This window comes from Aedes aegypti, chromosome 2 (genome assembly GCF_002204515.2).
Source record: "Aedes aegypti strain LVP_AGWG chromosome 2, AaegL5.0 Primary Assembly, whole genome shotgun sequence".
Classification (NCBI taxonomy): domain Eukaryota; kingdom Metazoa; phylum Arthropoda; class Insecta; order Diptera; family Culicidae; genus Aedes; species Aedes aegypti.
The window spans coordinates 62,923,064-62,949,877 of NC_035108.1; the positions used below are offsets into that span (position 1 = coordinate 62,923,064).

At 38.7% G+C, this 26,814-nt stretch overlaps 1 protein-coding gene across 22 annotated transcripts in view; it reads left to right on the top strand.

Annotated features, from left to right (window-relative positions):
- LOC5576943 (sorbin and SH3 domain-containing protein 1) overlaps positions 1–26,814 on the top strand; it is a 554,761-nt gene that overhangs the window by 525,984 nt on the left and 1,963 nt on the right. For all 22 annotated transcript variants that reach the window (XM_021841007.1, XM_021841001.1, XM_021841008.1 and 19 more), the window contains 4 exons: positions 16,173–16,515; positions 16,583–16,697; positions 16,757–16,966; positions 17,027–17,235. In XM_021841007.1, the coding sequence (XP_021696699.1) occupies positions 16,173–16,515; positions 16,583–16,697; positions 16,757–16,966; positions 17,027–17,235 (877 nt within the window). The remainder of the gene's footprint in view (positions 1–16,172; positions 16,516–16,582; positions 16,698–16,756; positions 16,967–17,026; positions 17,236–26,814) is intronic.

Genomic DNA, 26,814 nt, shown 5'->3' on the forward strand with positions numbered 1-26,814 from the left:
AACAGCGAAAATGATCAGCGCGCTTAGGAATGCGAGGAAATGAAAGACATTTCAGGAGATTTGTCAGATTTTTTTACATCGAATCATTCTTTTACTTATCCATCAATAGAAATTTATAAATATTACATGATTCGATGCATTTGATTTTGATGTTTGACTATTTACCATATTCGGATGGGTGGTCGGAAATTGCAACAAATTCTGTGCAGACAGAGCGGACCAAGTGTTGAAAAGCAATAAAATGATTGATTACTGCATTTTTTGAGTCAATTTCAGAGTCCGATAGAAGTTTACGGTAGTTCTATGGTGTATGTATGGCATGTCCTACGATACGCTTATTGGACCAGCATATTTTGGTCGGTACTCAAGATTTTCACTTTGTCCACTCTGACTGAACGCATATTTGAATATTTCTGATCTTCAACGCCCTGACCCTGCAAAACCTTAATTTTCAAGCTATCATAATGCCACTGATTTTGGTATTTACTATATGGGTTATTTAAGAATTTACGATACTGGTGTCGAAGGGCCTTGATAATCTGTTTATCTTAGAGATATGCACCCAATTTGACCATGCAAGCATTAAATGATGGTTATTTTTCAAGAAATTGTTCAGTCAGAGTGAACCAGCTCACTGAACGGTGGTCTTTGGTTCAGTCAGAGTGGACCAAGTACACATAGTCCATCAAAACAATCGTTCTATTAGAGGTTTGGATTATGATTTTTCATGTTTATCACTTCACATTATATTGTTTGAAATTAACATAAAGACGTGTAAAATTATTGAACCGAAATTTAAACGAGTTCAAAAATTACAGAGCGTTAGACTTTGAACCCATTTTTCTCAAAATATCAAAAATGTCACTTGGTCCACTCTGACTTAACGCCGACCATATGACATACCTGAGTTACCTCAGGGTTGTCAAAAGTCTTTGTTTGCGGATGACACAGGCCTCTCCGCCAAACAACGAAGCCTGCGTGTTATCAGTAGTAGATTTCAAAAAAGTTTGGATAAATTTTCTTCATACTTGCAAAAATGGACGATTTCTCCTAACACTTCCACAACTCAACTAATAATATTACCACAAAAACCAAAAGCCGTTTCAATAGACATGTTGTCACGATGAGAGGGATTCCAATAAATTGCTCAGTTGGGGCTCATGCTAGATAAAAATTTAACTTTCAAAGATCACATTGAGGGCTTTCAAGCCAAATGTAACAAATATGTAAAATGTCTCTATCCACTTATTAATAGTAGATCAAAACTTTGTCTTAAGAACAAGCTTTTGATTTTCAAACAAATTTTCAGGCCAACCATGTGGTATGCTGTACCAATATGGACTAGCTTTTGTAATACCAGGAAGAAAACTCTACAGAGCATTTAAAATAAAATTTTGAAAATGATTCTGAAGCTCCCTCCCTGGTATAGAACTAATTCGTTACATAGGATATCCAATATTGAAAACGGTATTTTTTCTTTTATAAACAGGTGAAATCAACTCACTTCTAAAAAATCTGAACTGCTATGGCAAATGAAATGTAACATGCTGTCAATAAATGAATTAATGAATGCTGTTAATGAATGCTCAATTTAATTTTACCAAATTAGGATGATAGTGTTGTCTAATAACATAGAACACCTAGATATAAGAAATGAATGTAATCTTCAGAATGATACTAACAAAGAATTAAAAAAAAGTTATTACCGGAAAACCTATCTATAGCGCTCGTCGACTAAGCCAGATTCTTCAAAACTATCCTTTGCACCTGACTTTGTGAAATTGCACCCCTAGTGATGAAGCCACTCCGATTGCGGAAGCAACGCTTTCAACCATAAGTCCCCCCTGTGACAAATGACCATCAAGTAAATCGTGCATGTAATCGAGCTCCATTATCACCGTGGTGCTCGTCTATTTGCTCCTCTTATCCAATTTGCCTTAGGTTGTGACTTGTGGTGGTGGTGAGTCGCACCGATAAGGCTTCGTGTCCGGTGTCGTTTTACGCTTCAGTCTAAATCATTTCCGACGACTCATTCATTCTCAAACCGCACCCCGCCTTCCAGTGGTGAAGGCCTGGGTCCTTAATTGGTTCAACTGAACAAGCTATCAACGCCGAGATTTTCGGCTAGTAAAGGAACCTTCTTATTGAATAATTTTGCGCACCGCCAACTGCAAGTTATTACGAAATACGTTGGACCTAACCTCAATCTCCGGCGATTTGGAAGCGTAAACGCGACGTTTATACAACGAAACGCTAGCGGAAGTGGTGACAAACTGAACACCTAGCTAAATGGATTCATCCATGTAAAATTTGAACTATATTAGCCTAAATTCGTGTTACTGCTTTATAAATAATCTCTAGTTTTGAAGTAGTGCGATAGAACCCTACAAATTCATCGTTTTTTTTTTATCTGAATTAAGATGAAATCCTCCAGGTTTTCATTTTACCACCACTTCTCCTACCAATCGGCAAACACGGTTCTGTGTGTAAAGGTTATGGGAGTGAACAACGTCATCGAGAGTGTGCTTTACTGTTGGTTAGGACAACTTGTTTGTTCGTCCGATGACCCCCGATGCGCCTCTCAATTCAGTCAGATAGTAGTACAAAGCGGCGAACGCATAACTCACTATCGTGCTTGGATGATTTTTATGAACTTGAAGCGTGGTGGCTTAGCGGTATTTCTGTGGTCAGGCTCGCTTAGATTTTCGATTATGGAACTGGAAAACCGTTTGGGTTGAACAGTGCCATTGCTTTCAAAAGATAATAGAAGATCTCTCGATAACTTTTTCAAATCGACGTAAGTAACTTTTATAAAGTCGAGCCTAGTTAGAAGACAGCCTAACAGTTGTGGTCGAAATACGCGTATCTGTCAAAGGATACAAACTCTAGTGGAATTAATTGGAAATCCAATTTTTGTGGCCCTCCCTTATTTCTTTCAACGCATCGATTAGGACTATTCCTCTTATGAGCCTGTTCAGTCACATATGAAAGGTTTTAAGTTACGTTCCGAACCAACTCGGAAGTGTTGCAGTAATGTTCCAATCTCGAAGAAAAACAATTATACCCATACGACTTCCAGCATAATCGCATATAGGTATTGCGCCTGGTGGCATGAGAGAAGAAAGGTTGAGTTAAGTTGATATACCCGCTTCCAGCATCGCACTCGCGGTGCACGATAAACAAGAGTGAAAGTTTAATAACTTTTGCCCATATGAACGTTGTGCAGTAGTAGGGTAGTGGTGTATAGATGGTGGCTACATAATGAGCTAAATGACGGCTAAGAGTAGCATTCAACAACAACAACAACAACAAAATCAACAGCAAACAGTGGCACACTACTCAACTATGGTCTCGAGCAGAAAAACAGCTTTGGTGCTGTTTGATTTTGGTATTACGGATGGATTTCATAACAGCCCGTTATAAAAGATGACGGATGCTGCGTTGAATTGACACAGTGAATTGATAGCAGCTATCCACTAGGATGGTTAACTTTTGTTTGCAGTTAAAATGCATTTCAGATTGGCGCGTTTTCAGAATCGAAAAATGTGCTTTTAAGTTTACAATAGAACCTTTAAGCTAAAATAAATCTTAGGAAACTAAACTTTTTGTCGTATTAATCACCAGTTGTCTTTTGAGGTATAGACAGTACGGATCAGTCATCTATCCAGATGCTCTGCCAACAATGTTCACATCATCCGCGAAGCAAACAAATTTACTGGATTTGTTGAAAACCGTTTGCCGAGTGGTGCACACTCCTTCTCGTACCTTTAGCACTATATTGCACAACAGGAAACGCTCATTTCTCTGCAATTCTATCTTGTCTTGAACTTATCGTTAGAAAGATGATGCATTGGAACTTGGAATAACATTCACTGTCAGGAAGCCTTCCATTGAATCGACTCTAAACTTTCAACGAATTCATTTTCTACAGATGATAGACGAAAGAGAGAAGGAGAGTGAACCCATAGCCTCCTACTCTTGCAAATCAGAAATGATAGCTACCAAACTGCCTGCCAGTTTCAAAAAGGTGCCTTACCTAATTTCAATGCCACTGGAACATCAAACAGATCAACCTTATTAAGTTGTTAATATCTACTAAGAATTCCATTTCCGAGACAGTCACTGATGACCTACTTTTAAAGTGAAGTAAAAGCTTTGATTCCACGAAGAACTATCCTCCAGTTGCAAATCTCGCTACTAACGAAAGGAAAATCAGTCATCAACTGTAATTAACTCATTTGAAAGTACCTGCATACTGACATTAAGAAGGTGAGAAATTAATTCCTCTCGGAATAGTACAGATTTTCTGCATGGCTTACCACCCAATACGAGAAAAGCAGAAGTACTTTGCTGACAAGCCGACTACCCATAATAATGCACTGTATCTCAGTGCACCAAGAAGACCGACTGTTTATGTGTCCATCCGTCGAAGCGTGTAATTATTAACGCGTGTAAAAATAATCAAAGTGCATTGCTGCGAGCAGGACTGTATGTATAGTAGGGTAATTCAAATTATGGAAAGTTTGAAAACTTAATCTACCACATCTTCTTCTTCATCTTCTCGGCATAGGCCTCTGCACTGTTTTGATTTTGTATGGGATTTTGACTTTTACTGGCCTTGTTATTTACAAATTTCATGAAAGAGTGAAAGGGAGGGGTACATTGTTGTGCAGAACCCAATTAAGCCCTCACTGGGACAGAGCCTGCTTCTCAGCTTAGTGCTCAATGAGCACTTCCACAGTTATTAACTGCGAGCTTTCTTTGCCTAAGTTGCCATTTTCGCATTCGTATGTTGTGTGGCAAGTACGACGAAACTCTATGCCAGGAAAGTCTAGGAAATTTCCATTACGAAAACATCCTAGACCAATTGGGAATCGAACCCACTCACCTTCAGCATGGCTTTTCTTTGTAGCCGTGGACTCTAATCACTCGGATAATGATGACTTCCATCATATCTTCCTAACAATCTTTTTAATAAAAAATGCCTGAGGGGATTTTACCGGTGTTAGACTTTTTGTTGTAGGGGTGCAGATAGTCGTAGTGATGAAAATGCAGTTACTCATCACGACCAAGCTGAGAATCATGGGTTCGAATCTCATCGGTCAAAGTTTTTTTTCGTAAAACAAATTTGCTCAACTCTCCAGAGCATAGAGAGTATCTTTGTTCCTACCACACGATAAACGAATGCAAAAATGGCAACTTTGGCAAAGAAAGCTCTCAGTTAATAACTGTAGAAGTGTTCATAAGAACACTAAGCTGAGAGGCAGACATTGTCCCCTGTTGGAACGTAAAGAAATAATTTCATATAAATCTTCAACGGAAGCCCTAATCTCCTTTGAAACTTCGTTAAAATGGCTAAAAATTTGTCGGAGCTCAATTCATGTAATAAGGATTATAAAAAAATACATGGAAAACGGAATTACGAAACCTATTTGAAATTTGATCCACCCTAATGCATATATGCTATAGGTTCCAATCAGCGTTGGTCGGTCGAAGGCGATATACCTACCGCTGATGACAGTGGTTACAAACAATCATTACCCGTATCGTTATCGTGCAAACATGCGATATGAGCTGTGAGGATTTAAATTGCCGACAAAGCATGGTGGTTGATTTTTCAATATCAAGCATCGACTGTTGAACAGAGCCTGCTTGGAAAGCAACATTGTTGCTAGATGGGGAGTTTTCCCTTGTTTACAGCGGCACATAGTGGGAAAACAGTTTGCTGAAGGAATATGACGGTCTACCTGAGCCTTGTGGTTATGTCCGCGACTGTTAGGCAAACTTGGCTTCGTTTGATTCCTGGACGGTCTTTTTTTTATAATGGAAATTTCCTTCACTTCCTTAGACATAGATTATTTTCCAACACATCTTTTGTCCTCTGTGCCTGTATCCTCTATATACCGTTCAGATGTGCATCGTAGTACTAATTCCACCGTTCCTTTCCCTTTACATTACCATTGAGCACTGATATCTAAGTTATATGAAATCATTTAGCCTTTTCTTAATGTTCATTTCAAAATTTTTGTTGTTTTTCTAATTTTTAAGGGAACAGAAATTATAAGTATGAAGAACAGCCAATATTAAAAGAAGGAATACAGTAATGTCTTGATTTTGTCAGCCCCATGCTGCATTTTGGGTTGACAAAATCGGAAAAGAATTAAAATCGGGAAAAAAATTTCAACTGATTTCAAGTTTTATTTTAACTTAAGGACTTAATTTTATATACCGTAATCCAAGATAACATTGATAAGCTTCCTGGTTTGGTCTTTAGATGATTGTATCGACGTGGCAAAGGTCATAATTGCCTTTATGCACCCAATATTGCCAGTATAGACGTGTTCAGACTAATTAAAATAAATATAAATTTTAGGCTGACAAAATCGGGTCAAAAAAGGGTGCTAAAATCGGGGTAGACAAAACCGGGGGCTGACAAAATCGGGTCATTACTGTATTTCAAGATAAACGCTTTGCTTGAAGCAGAGACGAATAGAAACAGTAGTCGGATTAAGACTAGGGGCGGGACAGCCTATTAATCTTGAGCTCGATCATGAGTTGCTTTTGAACAACTCTCAGCAACTCATGTGCCATGCACATCCATGTGCACTTAGCAACCGTAAAAGTTAAGTTTTTTTTTTGTAATCTGTTATTGAACGAAATTAGTTATAATTCTGCTCCAGTGTTTCTGCCACTGATTCGTTATAGGGCGTCGTCCACAAATTACCTAGCGCTTGAAGGATGGGAGGGTGGTGAGGTGATAAGCTCAAGCGTTAGAAGGTGTAACATTTCATGAACTACTACTACTGTGGTTAGTTATTAATACGAACACGTATTTTTTAAAAGCTGGATAAGAATGAAGTTAGGAAGGTATATCATTGAGTACTTATATGTTGGGAAATCCAGTTGCTAACATGTCAAAGAAATAAACAGGACTACTATTATCCTCTTAGTAACGATAATCTCTATGATCCGCACTTATCAAATTCTGAAGAAAAGTAATCTCCTACACCCGACATTTGTTGGCGCAACATCGCAGCATATCTGACAGCATGAAAAGTGGATGCTGATTTCTGAGCAAATGTGAGTCACTCAGAGTTTCCTCAATACACATAGCCTGCTCAGAGCAAGGCTGTCCTCCTCCTTGGGTTCAGATTGGCTACCCCTTCTAGTACTGCATTTGGTCCCTTGGTATTGCAAAAGGTACCTAAGTTTGACAGTTCGCGGTACACTTTTCGCGGCATTCCAGATTTCGCTTTATTAGCTTATGTGCCATAAAATTTTGGGCAATTGGGTTGTTTAGCAATGAAAAAGTTACAGGTTTTCGCAGCTTGATCAAAAGAGAGTATTTTTCTAATTATAACACAGTTTTATTGCGCATCAATATCTAATTTTTGACGTTATAAATTATCAATAAAAATTTCAATCTGTGGACTCAATGACATTTCAATTTACATAATGACAGCGCGTCCCGAAGTAAAATTTGCCGAGAGGTGATTCAAAAGCGATTTCCATACTAACTTCAAACGTGTTTTAAAAATAGTTCCAGGGCACGGAAAATTATGAAACTTTGGATTCTGGCTCACTTTTTAACGGAGAATCAGAATATGTACAAAACACGATACCCCTGCAGCCAATTGCAAGGAGCACAAGCTGTTCTTTTGTGACGGGGTTGGTGGTCCAATGGCTACCGCTTCCGCTTCATAAGCAGAAGGTCATGGGTTCAATCCCAGACCCGTCCCTTTTCTCGTACATTGTAATTGTATATTTCACTTGCTTCTGTCTTCCACTCTTAATACACACTTGACTTGGAATGCCGAATCTCGACTAATTTTAACCGAGATCCGCACCGCACAGCCAAGTAGTAGTCACGAAATACATTTCTTGAGATCTCAGTAAATACAAGCCGAGTATCAGTAAATCGTGCTTCGTTGTTAAGCAACCATACAATTTGTTAGCTGAGTCTCGGTTAAAATTCGAAAACCGAGATTCGCACATCCGAGCTCGTGAAAAAAACTAAGTGTGTACAGTTCTGTTCTGAATAATAGCAGCGCATGTCGATTTTCATACAAAATGCTCAACTTTGACATGCTGTAGTTTTGTTCCCTTCCAAGCAATCGAGCTGAAATTTTCTCCACAGAACTACAAATATGATCAATTTTGTAACTACAAAATTTCAGTTTTTTCTGAGTCCCTGTCGAAAAGTGAGACACTAGGTGAAATTTTTCAAAAAAAAAAATAGCAGTTTTTCATTTTAAAATTTTTTTTCTACAAATATTTTAAACATTTTCGGTTTAAGTGTAGGTTTGATAAGTAGGAGGAGATTGTTCCAATGGTAAGTGATATACAATTTAAAACTATAATGTCAAGCCGAAATTCAAATTTTTAAAACTGCTATTTTTTCGAACAATTTCACCTAGTATCTCACTTTCCGGCAGGGGCTTAGAAAATTTTGAAATTTTGTGTTTACAAAATTGGGCATATTTGTAGTTCTGTGGAGTAAATTTCAACTCGATTGCTTGAAAGGGAACAAAACTACAGCATGTCAAAGTTGAGCATTTTGTATGAAAATCAACATGCGCTGCTATTATTCAGAACAGCACTGTATATTTCAGTTGATCTATCACCGTTCATAGCATTTGCTAGAACACGAGACGGACAAAAAAATCCGTTTCCATACGCCATTCTTCCATCGTTATAGCACGCCTTTCCTTACGCCTAATACATAGGCAGTCTGCTAACCAAACAACAAGCCTCTCTGCCATGAACTGGCGTGGACGCCATCGGTTTTTTTTTCACAAACTTCTCTGAGAGTTTGTTGAGTAATTTTTCTTAAAATATCTATTGCAGACTGTAGTGAATGAGCTGCAAATATACAGCTTGAAACATTTTAAGTGTGCTTGTGAGCTGCGCGTAGGATTGTTGTCGTGGAGATGGGGAAGTAGGTCTTCAGTCTAGATTGTAACGCAGACAGACGTTCAAGTTAGACTCAGTCACTTGTGTAAAAACATGGCCGCCACAAATCGCCAAGTGGCAATAAGCTAACAGATGGCGTTAGTGGCGTATGCGTCCCGCCACCATCCTGATCACATTTCGTTGACAGCATGACACACAACCGCTCCCACAGTCCACGTGCTCAACGCTAAAAACTATGCACATTTTTTTTCGCGCTGTGTGGGTGATGTTCCCTTTTGGTTCTAATTTCGCATGTAAAAGTTAATTAAATCCATTGTAATTTTTACCACAAGTTAGCATTTAATTTACTCACAGATTCATGCTAGTATAACACCCTTGAATGATCGTAACTCATGTAAAATAAATTGGCGTGAAAATATCACAATTGTGTGAATCATTTTTAAAGTGATTGTTTTGATATTTTTGTTCAGTGGGTGGTGGACTGGGTGGTAAGCGAGAAGATGAAGCCACGTGCTTTTACGAACTGTCACTGTACTGCAGCAATTTGCTCCCTAGGTGACACCACGGTAGAATTTACACAGGAATTTTGAATAAATTTGTTCCTGTTTAAACGTCTGTCTGCGATTGTAATTTTGAGAGTGTTGGACGTTTGTTTATTTAGCATGATACGGATTGAGTTCTTCGTACGCGGAAAGTGTATATTCTGCTGAAAAGCAAAAATAGCTCTGTTTACTACACAGACGTTTTTAGAATCCAAAAATTAATATTTTGAGGAAACTCCTTTTAAACTGATTTGTAATGTATCCTTGGAAGTCCTGTTCAAAAATTTGAAGGAATTCTTAAAAAATGTGTCTGAGTTGTTCCTAGGGAAATTACAGGAATAATTCCTGGAGGAAATCAAAATACAAAACTTGGTGTACTTCTGGTTAAATTCTTGGAACTCTTGGAAATTTCCTAAACCTTTAGGAGAATATGTAAGCCCAAGAGTTTAAAACGACTTCAGGTAAAATTTTAAGATTCAATATTAAGGCAATTCTCTGATAGTAAGTTACCTGCAGAAAATCTTGTAAACACCGTTATTGTTTCTTTTTTGTGTAATACATGCAGTAATTCCTAGAATTGTCCGAAAAAGAAAACTTTGAAACATATACAGGGAATATTCCTAAACCAATTTCCAACTTTCAAAGATGCTCTACAAATATCCTCAAAGAAGCATAATAAGCATTTCTGAAGAAATGCCTAGAATAATTTCTAAAACTTCTGTATCGGACTCATAAAATGTCCCAAATCCGTTAACCCATAGAAAAGGGTCAACTTCAGATATCTAGAATGAAAATTACCTAAATTTTTTATAACTATTGCAAAAGTACACGGAGAGAAAACCATGTAGTTTGAAACAACCAAATTTTTGGTTGAAATTCGAAGTAAAATATTAGTTGTTTTTACTTGATTTTTTGTTAAACCTAACTGAAGTTTTTTGTTGAAACAAATTGTTTTCTTAGATATTTTCAAACTGAAATATATGTTTAATTATAATCAGATTTTTGTTGTTATAAACAAATATATTTGTAGTTTCTAACAAATGTGTGCATTGTTTTTACCATTCTTTGGGTTGTTGGAAATCGCCATTCAGCAGCGGTTCATTAGTACTAAATTTATTTGGGCTGAAGAGCCAGCCATCTTGAGAAAATTGTTGAGCATATTTAGAATCAGTCGTTATCTAGTAAAGTTCTATCCGGTAAAATAATTGTCATAAATAATCAGTGAAAAGTTCAATAATTATGCTTTTTTATTCAACTAGCTAGCCGTATGGTGTTTTGAAAAGACTCCGTAAATTTTAGATGATTCCTTTACAGTGGTATCATATATATCGGAAACTGAATTCCCTCCATCTGAGACATATTTATAGGTATTAATAGCTGTCATAATTTGCGTAATGTTACTTTATTTCTATTTAACTTCTTGCAGATAAAGTAAAAGGAATCGAACAACCGTCAAAATGATTTTTTCGCCGATTCGACTGGATTATTTAATCAGATTTCTCTTTTTGAAAATAGCTGCAATGGAAGCAATACAAACGGAAACAAGCGGAAATTGGAGTTCGGGGATTTTTATCGCTCAATCAAAACCATTATTTCTATTTCTTTTAGTGGTAAAAATGCGAAGTTACTCTTAAAATACCAATAAAGTACATATAAACACATCAAAGAAGTTTTGAATTAATAATAAGAAGAAAAAAAAATAAGAAAGTAGAGACAAACTACCAAATCACTCGTTTGTTTCAAACAACGCATTAGTTTACTTCAAAATGAAATTTGTTTGTTTCAAATCACTTCAGTTGGTTTGAAACAACCTAAATAATTGGTTGATTTTGCAGCTGTCAAATAAACAACCAATTTTATGGTTGTTTCAAATCAACTCTTTGTTGTTTTTAATTGTCATGTTGTTTTGAAAATAACTTTGAATCGTAGTTTGTTTCAAACAACCGAAGTGGTAAATTCAAACTAATAATTTGTTTGGGCAAAATTCAACCTAAAATTTAGTTTGAAAACAACCGAAAATTGGTTGGAATTACTTTTTTTTTTCTCCGTGTAGTATAACAATTACTGATTCAAAAGTTATAGATTGGCTGAATATTGACAAAGATAATTGCATCAAGACAAAAAGTGATCTAGCAGAAAAACTATACATCACATTACCTTCATGTCACCAGCGGATTTAATCGTTATCACTTAATTAACAAATTTGTTGAAGACACCATGTTGATACGAGGCATAGTTTTTTTTTTTTATTTTTTTTTTTTATTTTGGAGCAATTTTTTTGTCAAAATTCAATCTATCTGTAACTTTTGAATGGATAGTATAGTAGCTAGAGTTTATATGTTGAATAATTTATGCAAGTAAAGATTACACATTATTATGTTATGCATTCATTTCAGTATGTATGATTCGTTTGTCAGTGTACAATATATTTCACCTGGTAAGAATCTTTTGAGCGTACTCTCAATTGACAGCTCGAAAGGCAATATAAGCGTGAAAACTAGTTTGAACTTCATTGCGTGATCGAAAAGTCAGTTTAGTGAAGGATTTTGTTCCGATGGTGGAGACGGCCGAAAGTTAGTTTTAGTTCGATACGGATACTACAGATAGTTATCATAAAACTTTTTCAATAGTTATTAAAATGTGGTTCATCACAGAAAAAAATAAAAGAATCGGCTGAGAACCGATGGAGATGTACTGCGCTTTCTACGCATATTTGTTCCGAGGTCCATAAGGTTTACACAGAACATTGAACAAGTAGCAGTTTAGCTTTTTCAAGTTTTTCATTTTGTATGGAAAAAACGGCTTTTGTGCATTTTATATATTCCAATGATGTACCTAATTCTTATTATTGGAAAAATTTCTTGGGGAATGCTTGCCTAAAACTAAGTATGCTGTTTAAAAAATTCTTCGAGAGAAACGGTCAAAACATTTTCTACAGTGAGCTCCCTTCGAAAAGGCATTTCTTTTCAACTGCGTACTGCAATCTAGATTATTTCTTGCAAGAAATTCTTCAAGCATCGAGATAGGCGATTACTTTTTTCAGGTACATAGTCCCGAAAAGGCAATGCTTGGAGATGTACTTAGTTAAATTCATGATTTAGTGTCAAATTTGTGAAAACTTATAGAAGGAAAATCAGTAAAATTTCTACAAGAATCTATAGAAGAATTCTTTGATAATTTCTCAAAGCTATCTCTGAACAAACTTGTAGATTAGTCGCAGGTTCATCAAGGATTTCCAGAGAAAGATTAAGAAAATGGATTTTTGAAGGAATCTTTGTAGGACTTCATGGAGTTTGCCATGGTAGCAACCCAGAGAGTTATTACGGTAAATTTCTAGAGCAACACCCGACCGAGTTCGAGAAGATGACGAAATTTCTTAGAATATATGTAGAAGAATACCCAAAGTTGTCATCTTAGACGAATACTTGAAGAAAATCCTCAGGAAAGTTTCCAATGTGTTCTTTGCTAAAATTACTGAAACAATTCATGGAGCGATTCTTTGTGTTTTGAAGGAAGTTCTGCCAGGATTTCATAGGTAAATACAGTTAACTCTCCCTTACTCGATATTCCGTATCTCGATATCGAGTTAGAGAACCATAGTAAAATTTGGTTTTCATGGCTAACTCGATAGTCCCTTGGATTGCAGATGTACTGGTTTTGTGTTCTGTAAGTCGATACCTCCATTACTCGATGGTCCCTTTAATATCGAGTAAGGGAGAGATGACTACTTTGTAATATCCATGAGTTTTCTTTGGAAAATGTCGATGCCCTCCCAGGAACGATTGTTAAAAAAACCTAGAATAATTATTGAAGAAATATCTTGAAGAATCTAGAAGAAAATGAAAAGGAATCCATGAAGAAATTCTTGGTGGTAAATTATTTGAAGAATACCAGGATGTATTCATTTTAAGGTAACTCAACAAATGCTTGACTCAAACCATTTGAGTTCCATAACAGAATTATGACAGATTCCTCGCAAGATCTATTGCGGAATGCTAGTAAAATTTTCCAATGATTTCTGTTAAAATCTTTAGCAGAAGTCGGATTATTAGTCGAGCTCTAGGAATTATCTAAAAATTTGCTCATTACGCAATTTTATACATGAAAACTGAGAAAATACTTTAAAAATTCTAAAACATTAACCTTCGTAGCAGACTACCCAACTAACATTAGTGCAAATATAGTTATATATAGTTGGTTATGTATTTTTTGTTGGCCATGACTGGGCTCAGGATAATTTTTATCAAAAATTAATTTGCTGTATAATCTACAGTGCATATGTTTACAGCGGCAGAATTGAAGCAACATAAATAGTTGAAAACAGTTATAAAATAACACATCTAAACTATTTTTTAATTCTGGATATTTCATTTTTGCTGAAGAATTATGCAAAGTAGAAAAATCAATCAATCAAGTAATCCCTTTACAGTCAGTCACTGCGAATCATCTTCGTTTGTCTGTGACTCCCAGCAATAAACACCTCCAATTTCACACACCGTAGGTTGCGCGCGCACTCCTCTGGATGTAAAGTCATTAGCATCATGCGCGCGCGTTCAATTGATTTGCCAGTAATTTCCTCCAACCGCAATAATTGTCATTGCACTTGGCTAGGCTTGACCCGAGCAGGAACGAATAACTACCAGCAGAAAAAAGTTGCTGCAAAATACCAAACTGAGATATTCAAGAACAGATAAATTTCAATACTTATCACCTGAATAAAATACGAAAGAGTTCTGCATAAGAAGCTAATATTTCACGCACATTCTACGAACACCAAACAGATAATTGGATCAGGGATTGCAAAAATTGGATTACTTTTCTCTGAAGGATCCAATTTTTTCAATATTTTGTATTGGAATCAGTTATTACTGAAACTTATTTGAAACCTGAATCCAAACTCAAAGAAACTTTGGGTGTATATGGTAAACAGCTTGGTAAACACACTTTCATAGATGCCTATTTTTATTGGGCAGCAGGTTAATTTGCCTCAAACTGGCTTGCAGGAATTGACTCGCAATAAGTCAAATAAATTGTCATTGGTGACTTTAATAGCAAACATTTTCTTCTGCTCGGGAGCCACTACCACGAGTACCGACCAAAAGCCATCAAGTGAATGAAAGATTTGCTACAAATTGCAAGCTGAATTTCAATTAGTTCCCTAGCCGCGGTGAAATGGGTGAAATGGTGCACACAAGAAACTATGATAATCTGTCGCCAAGTTTGGTAACATTCCTGATCGTTGGGGAGGGAAGGGGGTTGGCTTTATGCAGGAAGGTCGACTTTTTGTAAGCGGGGGTTAGGATCGATTTCACCACTCGTTGCAAAATGATTGCATTTTCCCATGCAATGGCTTGATTGGGTTCGGGTGGGCACTTGATTCGGTTCACCAAGGAACAGACAGCCATAAAGATTAAAGGCAGAAAGTGGACTAATCGATACGTATTACATTAGTTGGATCGTTTCGATACGATTTAGTTGCGCTTGCACCTGCGTTTGGTGGTTGGAATTTGAAATGAGCTTTAGTTGGCCATTGATTAGTGCGATCGATGACAGCGGACTACAAATTGGCGTCATTAGTGAAAGCTGTGTTTGTAGAGTTTCACAACTTCCTTGTGGTGATGTTTGATTGAATTGACTTCATCAGGTACTCTTCCGTTCAACTCCCTTGGCAGGGAGTGAGCTAATATTGTTAAGAAGTTTATCTGGATGGATTTAGCATAACTGAAAGGTGGAAGCAGTACTACGATGAACACCTGAATAGCAAAAAAAGGCGGGTACGTTAAAAATGTCCTTACTGAAAATATCTTCGATTGAACTGTCGAACGAACTGTATGAAAATTACCATATTTAGATGTGCACACTGGACTAATTGAAGGTTCTACATATTGTGAGTGAGAGACATTGCAATTGATGTCATCTTTGTCGAGCTCTTTTTGTCACAATCTTAGCTTAGCACCATATTTTACTCTAATAACGACTTATAATATTATCGGCACTGTTTTTGTTACACTGCACTGTGTCTTCAAAGGCAGTTTGCTCTCAAGTACCTAAGGCACAGCTCTTAAGCCATAGAGCTTAAATTAATTTCATCACATTTTCGACAAACCTGATAGAAACCTCCGACGTCTTCGTCATAACGAGGATTGAAAGATTTGATCGACACTTGAACAGATTCAATCCCTTTCTTAACTTTACCAGATCAGCAGTCGGTTTTCTTTCGCATATGTATGTCGGTTCACGACTGATGGGTCCTCTTGAGTAACTCTACCTCTCGAGACATATGTCGAATTCGTTTTTGAACCTAGGTTGGAACTGGCGCAACCCGTTCTGAATCACAGTTTCAACCCCAACCCGATTCAGGTTCGACCGAACTACAATTTGCTTGACGTTTGTTTGTTTATGTGTTGATCACCGACCCAGTTCCTAAAAACGAAAACGACAATAGTGGAACGCAGTCAGATTTACAACGACGGTGCACATAAGTTTTAGTGGATCTCCTCTTATGATAATGCTGTGTTAATAAACACTTGACAGATTGTGATGAAATTCTGTCAACGTGAACATCACACTCTTAGCTAGTTCCAGCCACAGTTTTACCCACATGCTAAAAAGTTACAAGCTATTCATTGCGTCTCCCTTTTTTTTCCGAGTACAGTCTTTAACTCGCCAAGCACCCACCATAGTTCTGAACATCTCGTATTCTCTCCATCCCTTCAGAGTCTCCCCGTCGCTACATCGAGAGCGATGTCAACATCCACTACAAGACGCCCATCCGGTACGAGTACAAGGAAGCCATCCCGGACGACGAGTTGGCGTACCGGCAGGCCGAGCACATGCGCCGCGTCTACCAGGAGGAACGACGCCGCAAGTACATGCACGAGCTCGAAGATCTGCACAACCGGCGGCACACGGACAACTTTACGCCCTCGCAAAAGTCACCGATCCCGCTGAACCGCTACGAAGACTTCGAGGCGGACCTCTCGCCGAAGCCGGCGGGCAATGTGGTCATGCCGCGAACCATCGCCCGGGCGCTGTACAACTTCCAGGGTCAATCCGCTAGGTTCGAATTGTTCATAAGGTCAACGTTTCGCTATAAACTTTTATATTAATTCGGTGGATATTTTCAGAGAACTGTCTTTCAAAAAGGGAGACATCATCTACCTGCGGAGGCAAATCGACAAGAACTGGTACGAAGGTGAACACAATGCCATGATTGGACTCTTGCCTGCCAACTACATTGAAGTAAGCGATCGAACAGTGTAGATCGGAGTATGAACCGCCCTATAATCTCATCTTTGCAGATCCTCCCACGGGAAGGTGCCAAACCCCTGCCGAAGAAGCCCCAGCGCGAAGGAAAAGCACGAGCCAAGTTCAACTTCACCGCACAAACCTCGGTTGAGCTGTCGCTGTTAAAGGGAGAACTCGTCACGCTAACCAGACGGGTCGACGAGAACTGGTTCGAGGGACGCATCGGCAACAAGAAAGGAATTTTCCCCGTGTCATATGTAGAGGTTTGGATTTGTAGATGACCTAACCAGAGTTCAAACTAAGCGTTACATATATTTTGGCAGGTTCTAACGGACATTGGCGGCGAGGAGAGCTACGAAATCGAACCGATCGTGAAACCGAACCTACAGACGATACAGACGCATACGCTGACGACCGGTGGATACGACGGTGGCCTAACCAACGGAAGAGTATCGCCGGGAATCATCCGGGAGACTAAGACGGTCCAGAAGACGGAGGTGCTGCACGTGGACACCACGAACGAGCCGATTTCGTAAGTACTTGGTCGTTTGATAGCTAGAAGCAGTACCAACAATGTTTTTTTCCTAGACGGTCATAACGAAGCAGCAAGCTTTTGTCGGGCGTTGAACTTGATATTTGTCCAATTGCCTTGAACGTTAAGGTCTCCAAGAATCTCTCCGCGTAAAACCAACGCTTGATATGGCTTGTAGTTCATCTGTCTGTAACACAAACCATTGTCTTATTTCCAATTGAGTATTGTCCGTAGCGCTTTACGTACGAAAACATTTGAGGTTTCCTGGTCTACTTTTGTAATGGTGAATTTTGTTCATATTTACAAATTACGAGGTTAAAAGGCCCAAGTAAAAATGGTGCAAAAGTCAATACTGAAAAAGCAGTTTTCTCCTTTTAAACCAACAAATCAAAGAAAATTAAAACACACAGCTGTTTTATTTGGCAAATAAAAAAGCTGTGTTTTTGTTTTCTTTGATTTGTCGGTTTAAAAGGAGAAAGCTGCTTTTTCAGTTTTGACTTATGCACCATTTTTTCTTGCGCCTTAAAGCTGATAACGTGGTCCGTAAAAGGCCCCAATCGCAGCCGCAACTTGTATTTTCACTTCACATAAAACGTCATTGCGTCAGTTCATGGTACCACCCGCATAACTATGAACCATATCAGAACGGTTTCCCGTAGTGTCAACAACAATTTGCGACCACATCATTATAATATCGTTTAAAGTGCAAAATAACAATAAATCACCCATATGGCCAGCGGTTTTCACAGTTCGGTGAACGGTAAATGAGCAAATAACAATGTGGGGAATGGGCGGTTAAGTTATGTAACCATTTGAAAACAAAGATTTTCTCGAACAAAACATTTCGTGAACGGTTTACCAAATTATAGCTAAACCATCCATTTTTGGCCAATTCCAATGTAAGACAAACTGTTCATGAACAGTAAAACCATATTTATTTTCAAAACCCAGATAATGTATGTGTAATTATTGGTTTATTGTGCTATACAGTATTTTAACCACATACTGTACTCTTCTGTTACATTAATACCATAAAAGAAATTGTGATGAAAATTATTTTATTAGAAAAAAAAACATTTAGATACGTGTCAAAAAAAACTGCATTTATTATTATAATTAATTTTATTATTGATCACATAAGCGCATTACTCACAGATATTAATATTCTTTGCAAAGTATCACCGAAATTCATCTTTTTACCCACGAACCGCTGAGTAGGGGATTCCAAGCCGACAGCTTTACGACGCCTTTTCAACTTCACCAGCAGCTGCAACCTCAACAGAACAAGTACAAAAAGTTCCGGTTTCCTTAACCGATGCTTTTGCAAGCAGGCATAGGGACGACGCATTCTATTCGCACGATTCAGCTCACTTTCCAGTTCCGGTTCTCCCGATGATAGTATGTTGAGGAAAAAACGGCAGAGTTTACGGTTGAGTTGATTATATCTATTAAGAAAAAAAATACTACTTGGCTGATTGATAAAATCAAACACGAATCAGATTACTTACCAATTATTATGGATCCAGCAACGGAGCTAAACCAGCCAAACACGTATTTCCAAATCGAAAATAAATAATTGAAACTGAAACAACAGACAAACTCGAACTCGCGATGTTTTTTTTTTTTTTCTTTCACCAGCAGTAGAAAAACAAACACGCTGAAAAAATTCAACACAGAAAAAGTATTAATTTTATAATAGATATATTTTTAAGTTTTAATTTGTTCAACTTCAACAGTAGAGCATTATTTTAAATTTAATGTTTCATTATTTGTATTGAGTTGTGAGGGTGAAATGTGATTTTTGAACCATTATGTCAAACTTTTTCATAATATGCAGACACTTTGATGAAAGTGTTAATTTACTAGCGTGTACGATTGAACTGTTTGCCGTATTGTTGAAAAAAAGTAACATATAGTGAAGAGACATTTGTACATGTGTTGCACAAACAGAGGCAAACACTATTTCTGAAAACGTGATTTTATGTTGTTACTATTTCTCGCAAGTTTTCACGCTATATTGTTGAACAATTTGAAAATACTTTATAACATTGTCACTTTTCGGAATGGTGTACTGAAACCGTTTTTTATTGTTCAAGGCTTTTGGTTTGATAATGTACAACAAAAACGCAACTGTTTTCAATACATTAACGTTAACAGATAATTACTTCATACTGTTTGAAACATAAGGCGAATTGTATTTTTCTATGCGGGCATGTACTTTTTGGTAGAATGGATCATTGAAAATAGTATTTGTCAGTGCTCACCGCATCAAAACAAAGGCGCCACTGTATTTGGGATTTAACATTGTGACAGCATTGCTGTTCTGTCAAACACACAAGGCTACGGTGGCGCTATCTATGCTTTTGCATAGCGCCCGTTTTGGTTATTTTAATGATCCATTGGTAGTGATGGCTATTCTTGCTTTCCTTTTCTTCAGAGGTATAAAGATTCCACGGCCATGCTTTCGACTCCAACGAGGTCGATATCCCCAGAAATGCCTAGGAGTATGTAATAATAGCACCGTTCTTCTGTACGGCAGCACTCTCACGGCAAGTGGAGTTCATCTAAGATACTCTTGGTAAACTAAATGCTTTTTATATAAATTTTCACGCACTTCTAGCAAAAGCTAGAAACATTCACCATTCACGGCTGTCTGGGTGCCGATTGGGATTTGGCCCTGTGATTCTCATTCATATGTCTACTATGACTACTCCGGTTTGCTTAAGTTGTTGTGAAAGAGGAAAAATAAGTAGAAAAACTCAATCACCCCATATTTATTTGGCTTTGGAAAGAAGTCTATGTGTCCCCGGAACTACCCCATGGTTGGTATTACTTTGAGAGACGGGGGCTTCTATTTTTAACCCCGCTTTTAAGTAACGATCCTTACGCCTCTGGGAAGATTAAATTTCAGGACACCATCGTACATAATATTCCACAGAATCGGGCCGCAAATACAGCCCTGAGGAACGCCCGCTGTAATTAGAGTACTTCTTACTCCTTCGCCTGTCGTACATCAGTAACCGGTTCTGAAAGTAACTCTCCAAAATCCAGAAGATGTACTCAGGTACTCTCATGCTCAACGAGTAGGCAATTGCTTTTCGGATAGCTCAGTTGAAAGCGTTCTTCACGTCTATTGTGATATTCGTGCGATAACGGTTTCCTCTCCTTTTTTGTTTCTGAGTTATCTCCGCATGCGTCGTAATCCTGTTCAGGATTACTCTCTCAAGCAGTATCCAGCAAGTATATCGGCCTATACGCTGAAGATTCGGTAGGCAGTTCCCCCGGCTTTGGCAGCAGTACCAACTTTTGTCGCTTCCAGAAGTCTGGAAAGCTGCCATCGTCAACGCAGTTCTGCATTGTGGTCCTGAAAACATATCGGGGTTCTCGAGGATTCCTGTTTACAGAGCCAGATTTGGGATTCCGCCTGGTCCTGGGGTCTTTTTTGTGTCCAAGGCTTTAACCATACCGATCAACTCCTTATTTGTTGTAAGAGATTCATCATACTATTCATCCTGCACTCTGCAAGGGGTGGACGGCCATGGTGTAGCTTCGTCCTTCGTGAAACAGTCCGTTAATAATGACTTTCATTCTCTCCACGCACCTTTCCAGTGGCATGGCTGGCTGGTCTTTTTAACTTCGCCATGGCTACTCTGTACGCGTCGCCCCATGGAATCGCGTTTGCTTTGTCGCAAAGTTCTTGGAGACAGGTTGTTCTTGCAAAGCCTGATTTCGCGGATCTTGCCTCCTTCTGGCTCGGAGGCAGCTTCCACGCAGATCGGCAATGGTCGAGTTCCACCAGTAGGCTGGACGGCGACCATTAGCTGGTTTCTCAACTCTCGGCATGGTTCCATCATATGCATGAGTTAGTGCTGCCGTTAACTCGTCTTCACTGAGGTTTAAAGTGATATGCTCAAGTCTAAGCGGTTCGATGAACACGTCCTTCTTGAAGTCTGCCGTTTTCATCTTCGTACGTCTGTCTGCCTTTCGCAATATACTGGCTGGAACCTGCCCCCAACGCGGTACCGGATAATTTGGTGGTCGCTTCCAATATACTCTCTGCGAACTCTCCAGTTTATGTGTCTTGCTATCCCCGGGCTGCAGAAAGTGAGATCGATAGTGAACTTTCTGCCTTACCGACGAAATGTGCTGATTGTACCTTAGTTGGCAAGATGGACATCCAGCTGTGCTAACCCTTCTAACGGGCTGCATCCTTTTGCGCTGGTGACTCGATTTCACAAGCGTTGAAGTTTCCGGCTATGACAACTGGTCTAGGATCGATAAGCTCGTCCGTCTAACATACGGTTGAATTCTTCCTTGGCGATTACGAAGCCTTCTGCGCATTCCACCGCTTCCTGAAAGGGGTATCTTCCCACAGTCCAAATTGCCGCTGTTTTGCTTTTATCTGCTATCCAATTCCCATATCCAGTTCCTAGTTTTCTTTGTGGGTAGAGTGAGCTATTATGCAGTAGGTTAACTTCGTGGTATTTAATATACTATCATCCATGATCGGCTCAACTGCAAGTATACCTTGAAGAATTGTCGACCAGGTAAGTCGTAGAGCGCCGAAATGGGATTAGCTGCTTTTCAAGCATAGTACTCGTACCACTTGCACAGGGCTGAGGAGCTTTGTGATCCCCAAGAGGCAGAAGCTGGACGAGCTCTATGATGGACGTGGCCTGTAAGACTACTCCATGATCAACTTTTTCGTCCACTACAAGGCTCTTACACGGACGAGGAAATTGTGATCTTTGTGGTCCTAGACGAGAAGTTTGGAGACTGGAGGAGACATCCGGTTGTTGAATTGGGATTGAAGTGTTGTACCCATAGGTAGAACAAAATGTTCATAGTCGCTGGCTGTGGTTTTTGGAGGTATGTTTTGCTAAATAGGTCTGAAGAATTGTAGCTAGCTGGCAGGGATAAAACGAGCTGACGGTAGATTGTAAGATATCAGTCAGTAGCTAATTGCGTTGAAAACGACTTTCTTGTTTTCTTTAGCATTAGAATGGGAGTACAAGCATCCGAGTCGGATCACTTGTACATGTCTCTAATCTAGAAGTAGCTTCGTGACCTACGACAGACCTTTGTGATGGACGAGGATATAGAATTTGTAGATCTGGTCGATTACCTTGACGACAATAGGAGCCTCATAGACCTGGTGATTGGCTGTTAGATAAGCAATCTCGATGACGTCACTAAGGAGGAGTGCTAGGATTGTAGAATTATAGACAGAATCATAGGAGCAGCAGTCCTGCCGTGTGCGATCATGGAGTTGGTTGTCTTCGTAATTTTGAGCACTTTCTTGTTGAATTCTTGTTGAGAGGCTCAACCGGATTCTCGTTCTTCTCCACAACTAGCAGTTTTTCAGTTCACATCTTTAATTCGTTCACATTCTTCACATTTGTCACTCTTTAGCACTCCTCGTCTAACTGGGCGTATCGTTTTCGTGGTTGACCAGTGCGCCATGTCCAGTTCCATGGATGGGATACTAGGGTGGTTCAAAAAGTCGTTTTTGCTCCACACCGTTCATTCGATTCTAGATCAATTTCTGAATGTCTTCCAAAAAATTGGGCTCATTTGGATGAAACGTGAAACTGCACAAGCCCTTCAAAGTTTGTATGAGAATTACTATGGAAAAAGCAAGCAATTCAATCGGTAATAGTGTTCATCCATGTATTCTTGAGGGTTAGAGCTACCAGAGTCGGACAATGTCAAAAAAGTGTCAAAATCGAAAATTGATTTTCACATTTTCTATTGGAGATTTATATTTGGAAAGCATTGCCAAATACAGTAATCGAACATCAGAATTGTAAAGTCAGGCTCACCAATTATATTTCTTTCAGGGAGCAATGAAATTCTCAAATTTCAAATGTCATTTGAATTGAAATTCACAGACATTTGAAGGCCCTGAGAGCTACGCTGATACTGTTAGATACATAATTAATTTTTGTGTTCTGTATGAGTTGCAAATCTTTGGCTGTAATAATTGAGCTACTCTGCTGGCATCATTGGATATATGCAGTGAATCAAAGTAGCTATAATTTGTATGTGCTATCTTTCGGGCAAGATGCAACAATGTTGCCTGTTCAACAGATAAATGAGCACTGTTGAAGAATTTCCATAAGGATATAAATTAATAACTAATTACTGAGTCGTCCATTTTAATACGGTCTTCGGCAAAGTTGTGGCTGACGAATGTATCTACCAGTATCAGCGTAGCTCTAACCCTTAATAGCATATGGACGAACACTATTTGACCGATTGAATGAATTGCTTGCTTTTCCCATAGTAATTCTCACTCAAAAATTGATCTAGAATCGAATGAGCGGTGTGGAGCAAAATCGATTTTTTGAACCACCTTAATGGGATACTCCATCCGTTGTCAAGCCCTGAAATCGAATCGCATAGTTCTGGTTACATATGGAACTCATGACGCTGGATAACCGCTTTCTAATATTATTAGACAACGGTAAAGGTTATGACATCTGGCGAATGTTCATCCAATGTCCAATTTAGAGTGCCTATTACTCTGCCATGTGTAGTAACCTAAAACCAACTGATCGGCCAAACTTGAGCCGAACCGAAAAATAAACACACTATTGCAAACACCGTCCGTTTGCTACAAAAGTTGTCACCAAACTGATCGAGTTGTTTTCAAAACTGGTTTCTTTCCTACAGTTCTCGTTTCGCCCGTTCCCCTAATCCACTTTTCGTTTTCTTTCGCTCGTTGTTTGACATCTCTTGTACACGCTTAGCATAATACAAGTAAAATCGAAATCAATTTACTCTATTTTTTATATTTCAATCTATAACAACTCTATTCGTCACATCATGCTTCACATATTGCGGCGCTCATTTTAAATCCACATCCAGCGGCGGCGGTAACGCGCAGAAGATATGCGCGCAATTCAAACGCAACGTAAAAATTCAAGTAGGCTTGGAGTTTTTCGTTCTTCATGGACGCAAATGTTTCAAATTTGCTAAATCTGAAACATTTGGTGATTTTTATTGTCACTGCGACGATATATCGACATTTTCAGATAATCGCATTACGTGGATTTATCTTGCAGAGCACAATATTCCGCAGCTCACAAACCACCGAGAGCCTATCGCCAAAGTAGAATGTAGACGGCATAGCGGCAGGATTTCTGAAGGACTTTGCAAGGATTCCTCGAAGGATTATGGAACGATTTCTGAATAATTTCGGAAAGATTTCCGATTTTGGAACGATTTCCAAAGGATCATGTAGGTTTTCGGAAGGATTTTCCGAATAATTCTCGAAGAGGCCTGGGATGATTCCGATGGATTTCGGAAGAATTTTTGGAGGATTTCGGAAAGATTCCCAAAGCATCCTATAAGGATTGACGAAGTATTTCGGAATGATTCACGAAAGATTCTCTGAAGATTCTCAAAAGATCCTATAAGGATTCAGAAAGCATCATAGAAGGACTCCCGAAATATTTCGGAAGGCATTCTCCAAGACTTCCGCAAGGATTTATAAAACTAGTTCGAAAGGATCCCAACAAACAATTTTGCTGAACAAGAACTGAACAAATCTCCCTTAAGCTTATTTCAGCTTAATAAACTATTGTTCAGCTACTTATGTTGCTTGGGATCCTAGTAGGATTTCCGAAGTGTTTAAAAAAGATCCTGGACAGACTCCCGAAGGATCCTGGAAGAATTTCCTAAGGATATTCTTCTTCTTGGCATTACGTCCTCACTGGGACAGAGCCTGCTTCTTAGCTTAGCGTTCTTATGAGCACTTCCACAGTTATTAACTGACAAGGGAAGGTCACGATGGTGTTACACGGGGTTTTCAACCGGACTATTTTTGTTAGATTCTACATGTCGAAATATGAAAAACCCAAAAGCCTTTCGGGTGATGGACCAGTGGTGTAGCCAGGAGGGGCTCTGAAAGGGGCAATTTTGTACGTATATTATACTATTGAGCTAATTGGAAATTTGACAAAAATATCTTTTTAGTATCTATTGTGATGGTAGAGAACAGAATTGACATTAAAGTATGTTTAAAATGTATTTTCCATGCCATTGGCGTAACCATCATGGAATATGGACACCAAAACAAATTTGGTTTTATTAGAATAGTATACCAATACTAAACCCATCCCGATTGCGCCTATGGCATGGAAAATACATTTTAAACATAAATTAATGTCAATTTTGTTCTCTACCATCACAATAGATATTGAAAAAATATTTTTGTCAAATTTCCAATTAGCCTAATAGTATAATATACGTACAAAATTGCCCCTTTCAGAGCCCCTCCTGGCTACACCACTGTTCCATCACCCGAAAGGCTTTGGGGTTTTTCATATTTTGACATGTAGAATCTAACAAAAATAGTCCGGTTGAAAACCCCGTGTAACACCATCGTGACCTTCCCTTGTGAGAGCTTTCTATGCCATAGTTGCCATTTTCGACACCTTCAGCATGGCTTTGCTTTGTAGCCGCGGACTCTAGTCACTCGGCTAAGGAAGGCCCCTATTCCGAAGGATCCTGGCTAGATTTTCAAAGGATCCAGGAGAATTCTCGAATGATCCTGGAAAGACTCTTGAGGGGTTCTGACAAACTTCCGAAGGATCCTGAAAGGACTCCCGAAGAATTTTAGAAGGACTCCCAAAGGACTTGAAAAAAAAATTCTCGAAGGATACTGGAAGAACTCCCGAAGGATGCTTAAAGGACTCCCTGGATGGATTTCTGATTTCTGAAGGATTCGTGAAGAATTTTTGAAGGAATTTAGAAGGATGCCCGAAATATTTCGGAATGTTTTATGAAGGATTATCTGAAGATTCCAAAAGGATCCTATAAAGTTTCAGAATGCATCTTAGAAGGATTTCCAAAGTGTTTCGGAAGGATTCCGCAAATATTCTATGGCTTTCGCCAGGATTTCTGAAGGATCCTAGAATAATTCCCGAAGTGTTTAAAAAGAATCCTGAAAAGATTTCCGAAGGATCCTGGAAGAGTTTTCAAATTTCGAATGATCCTGGAAAGATTTTTGAGGGATTCTGAAAAAACTTCCGAAGGATCTTGGAAGGCCTCCCGAAGGATTCTAGAAGGTCTCCTGAAGGAGCTTGGATGGACTCCGGACGGATCTCGAAAGAATTCTCGAAGGAACCTGGATAGATTCCCGAACTTCTGTAGAGTTCTTAGAATAATTATAAAGGATCCTGGAAGGATTCCTGAAGGGAGCTGGATAGATTCCCGAAAGATTCCTGAAGGATTCTTTAAAAATATATGAAGTTTCCCGAAGGATCCTGATGGATTTCTAATGATTTCTAAAGAATTCTCGAAATATTCTTGTAAGAATCAACACGTGCCAGTTCATCGAGGTTCTCATGTTCCAAGATCCGTCTTTCCAATCGATATTCTTTTCGTTTCCGGATATACGTCTGTTGCTCCAGACTTAGTGTGACTTTCTTAATTTGTAAAAAATCTTCGATACGCTACCTATCATGCTAAGGGATCTGCTTTTCCAAGCCTTTGGACCTGTTACTCTGATTCCTAGAAGTTTCAAGTTCTTTCAAGTGCTAGACTTATTGCTTAGGTTACAATTTATTAATA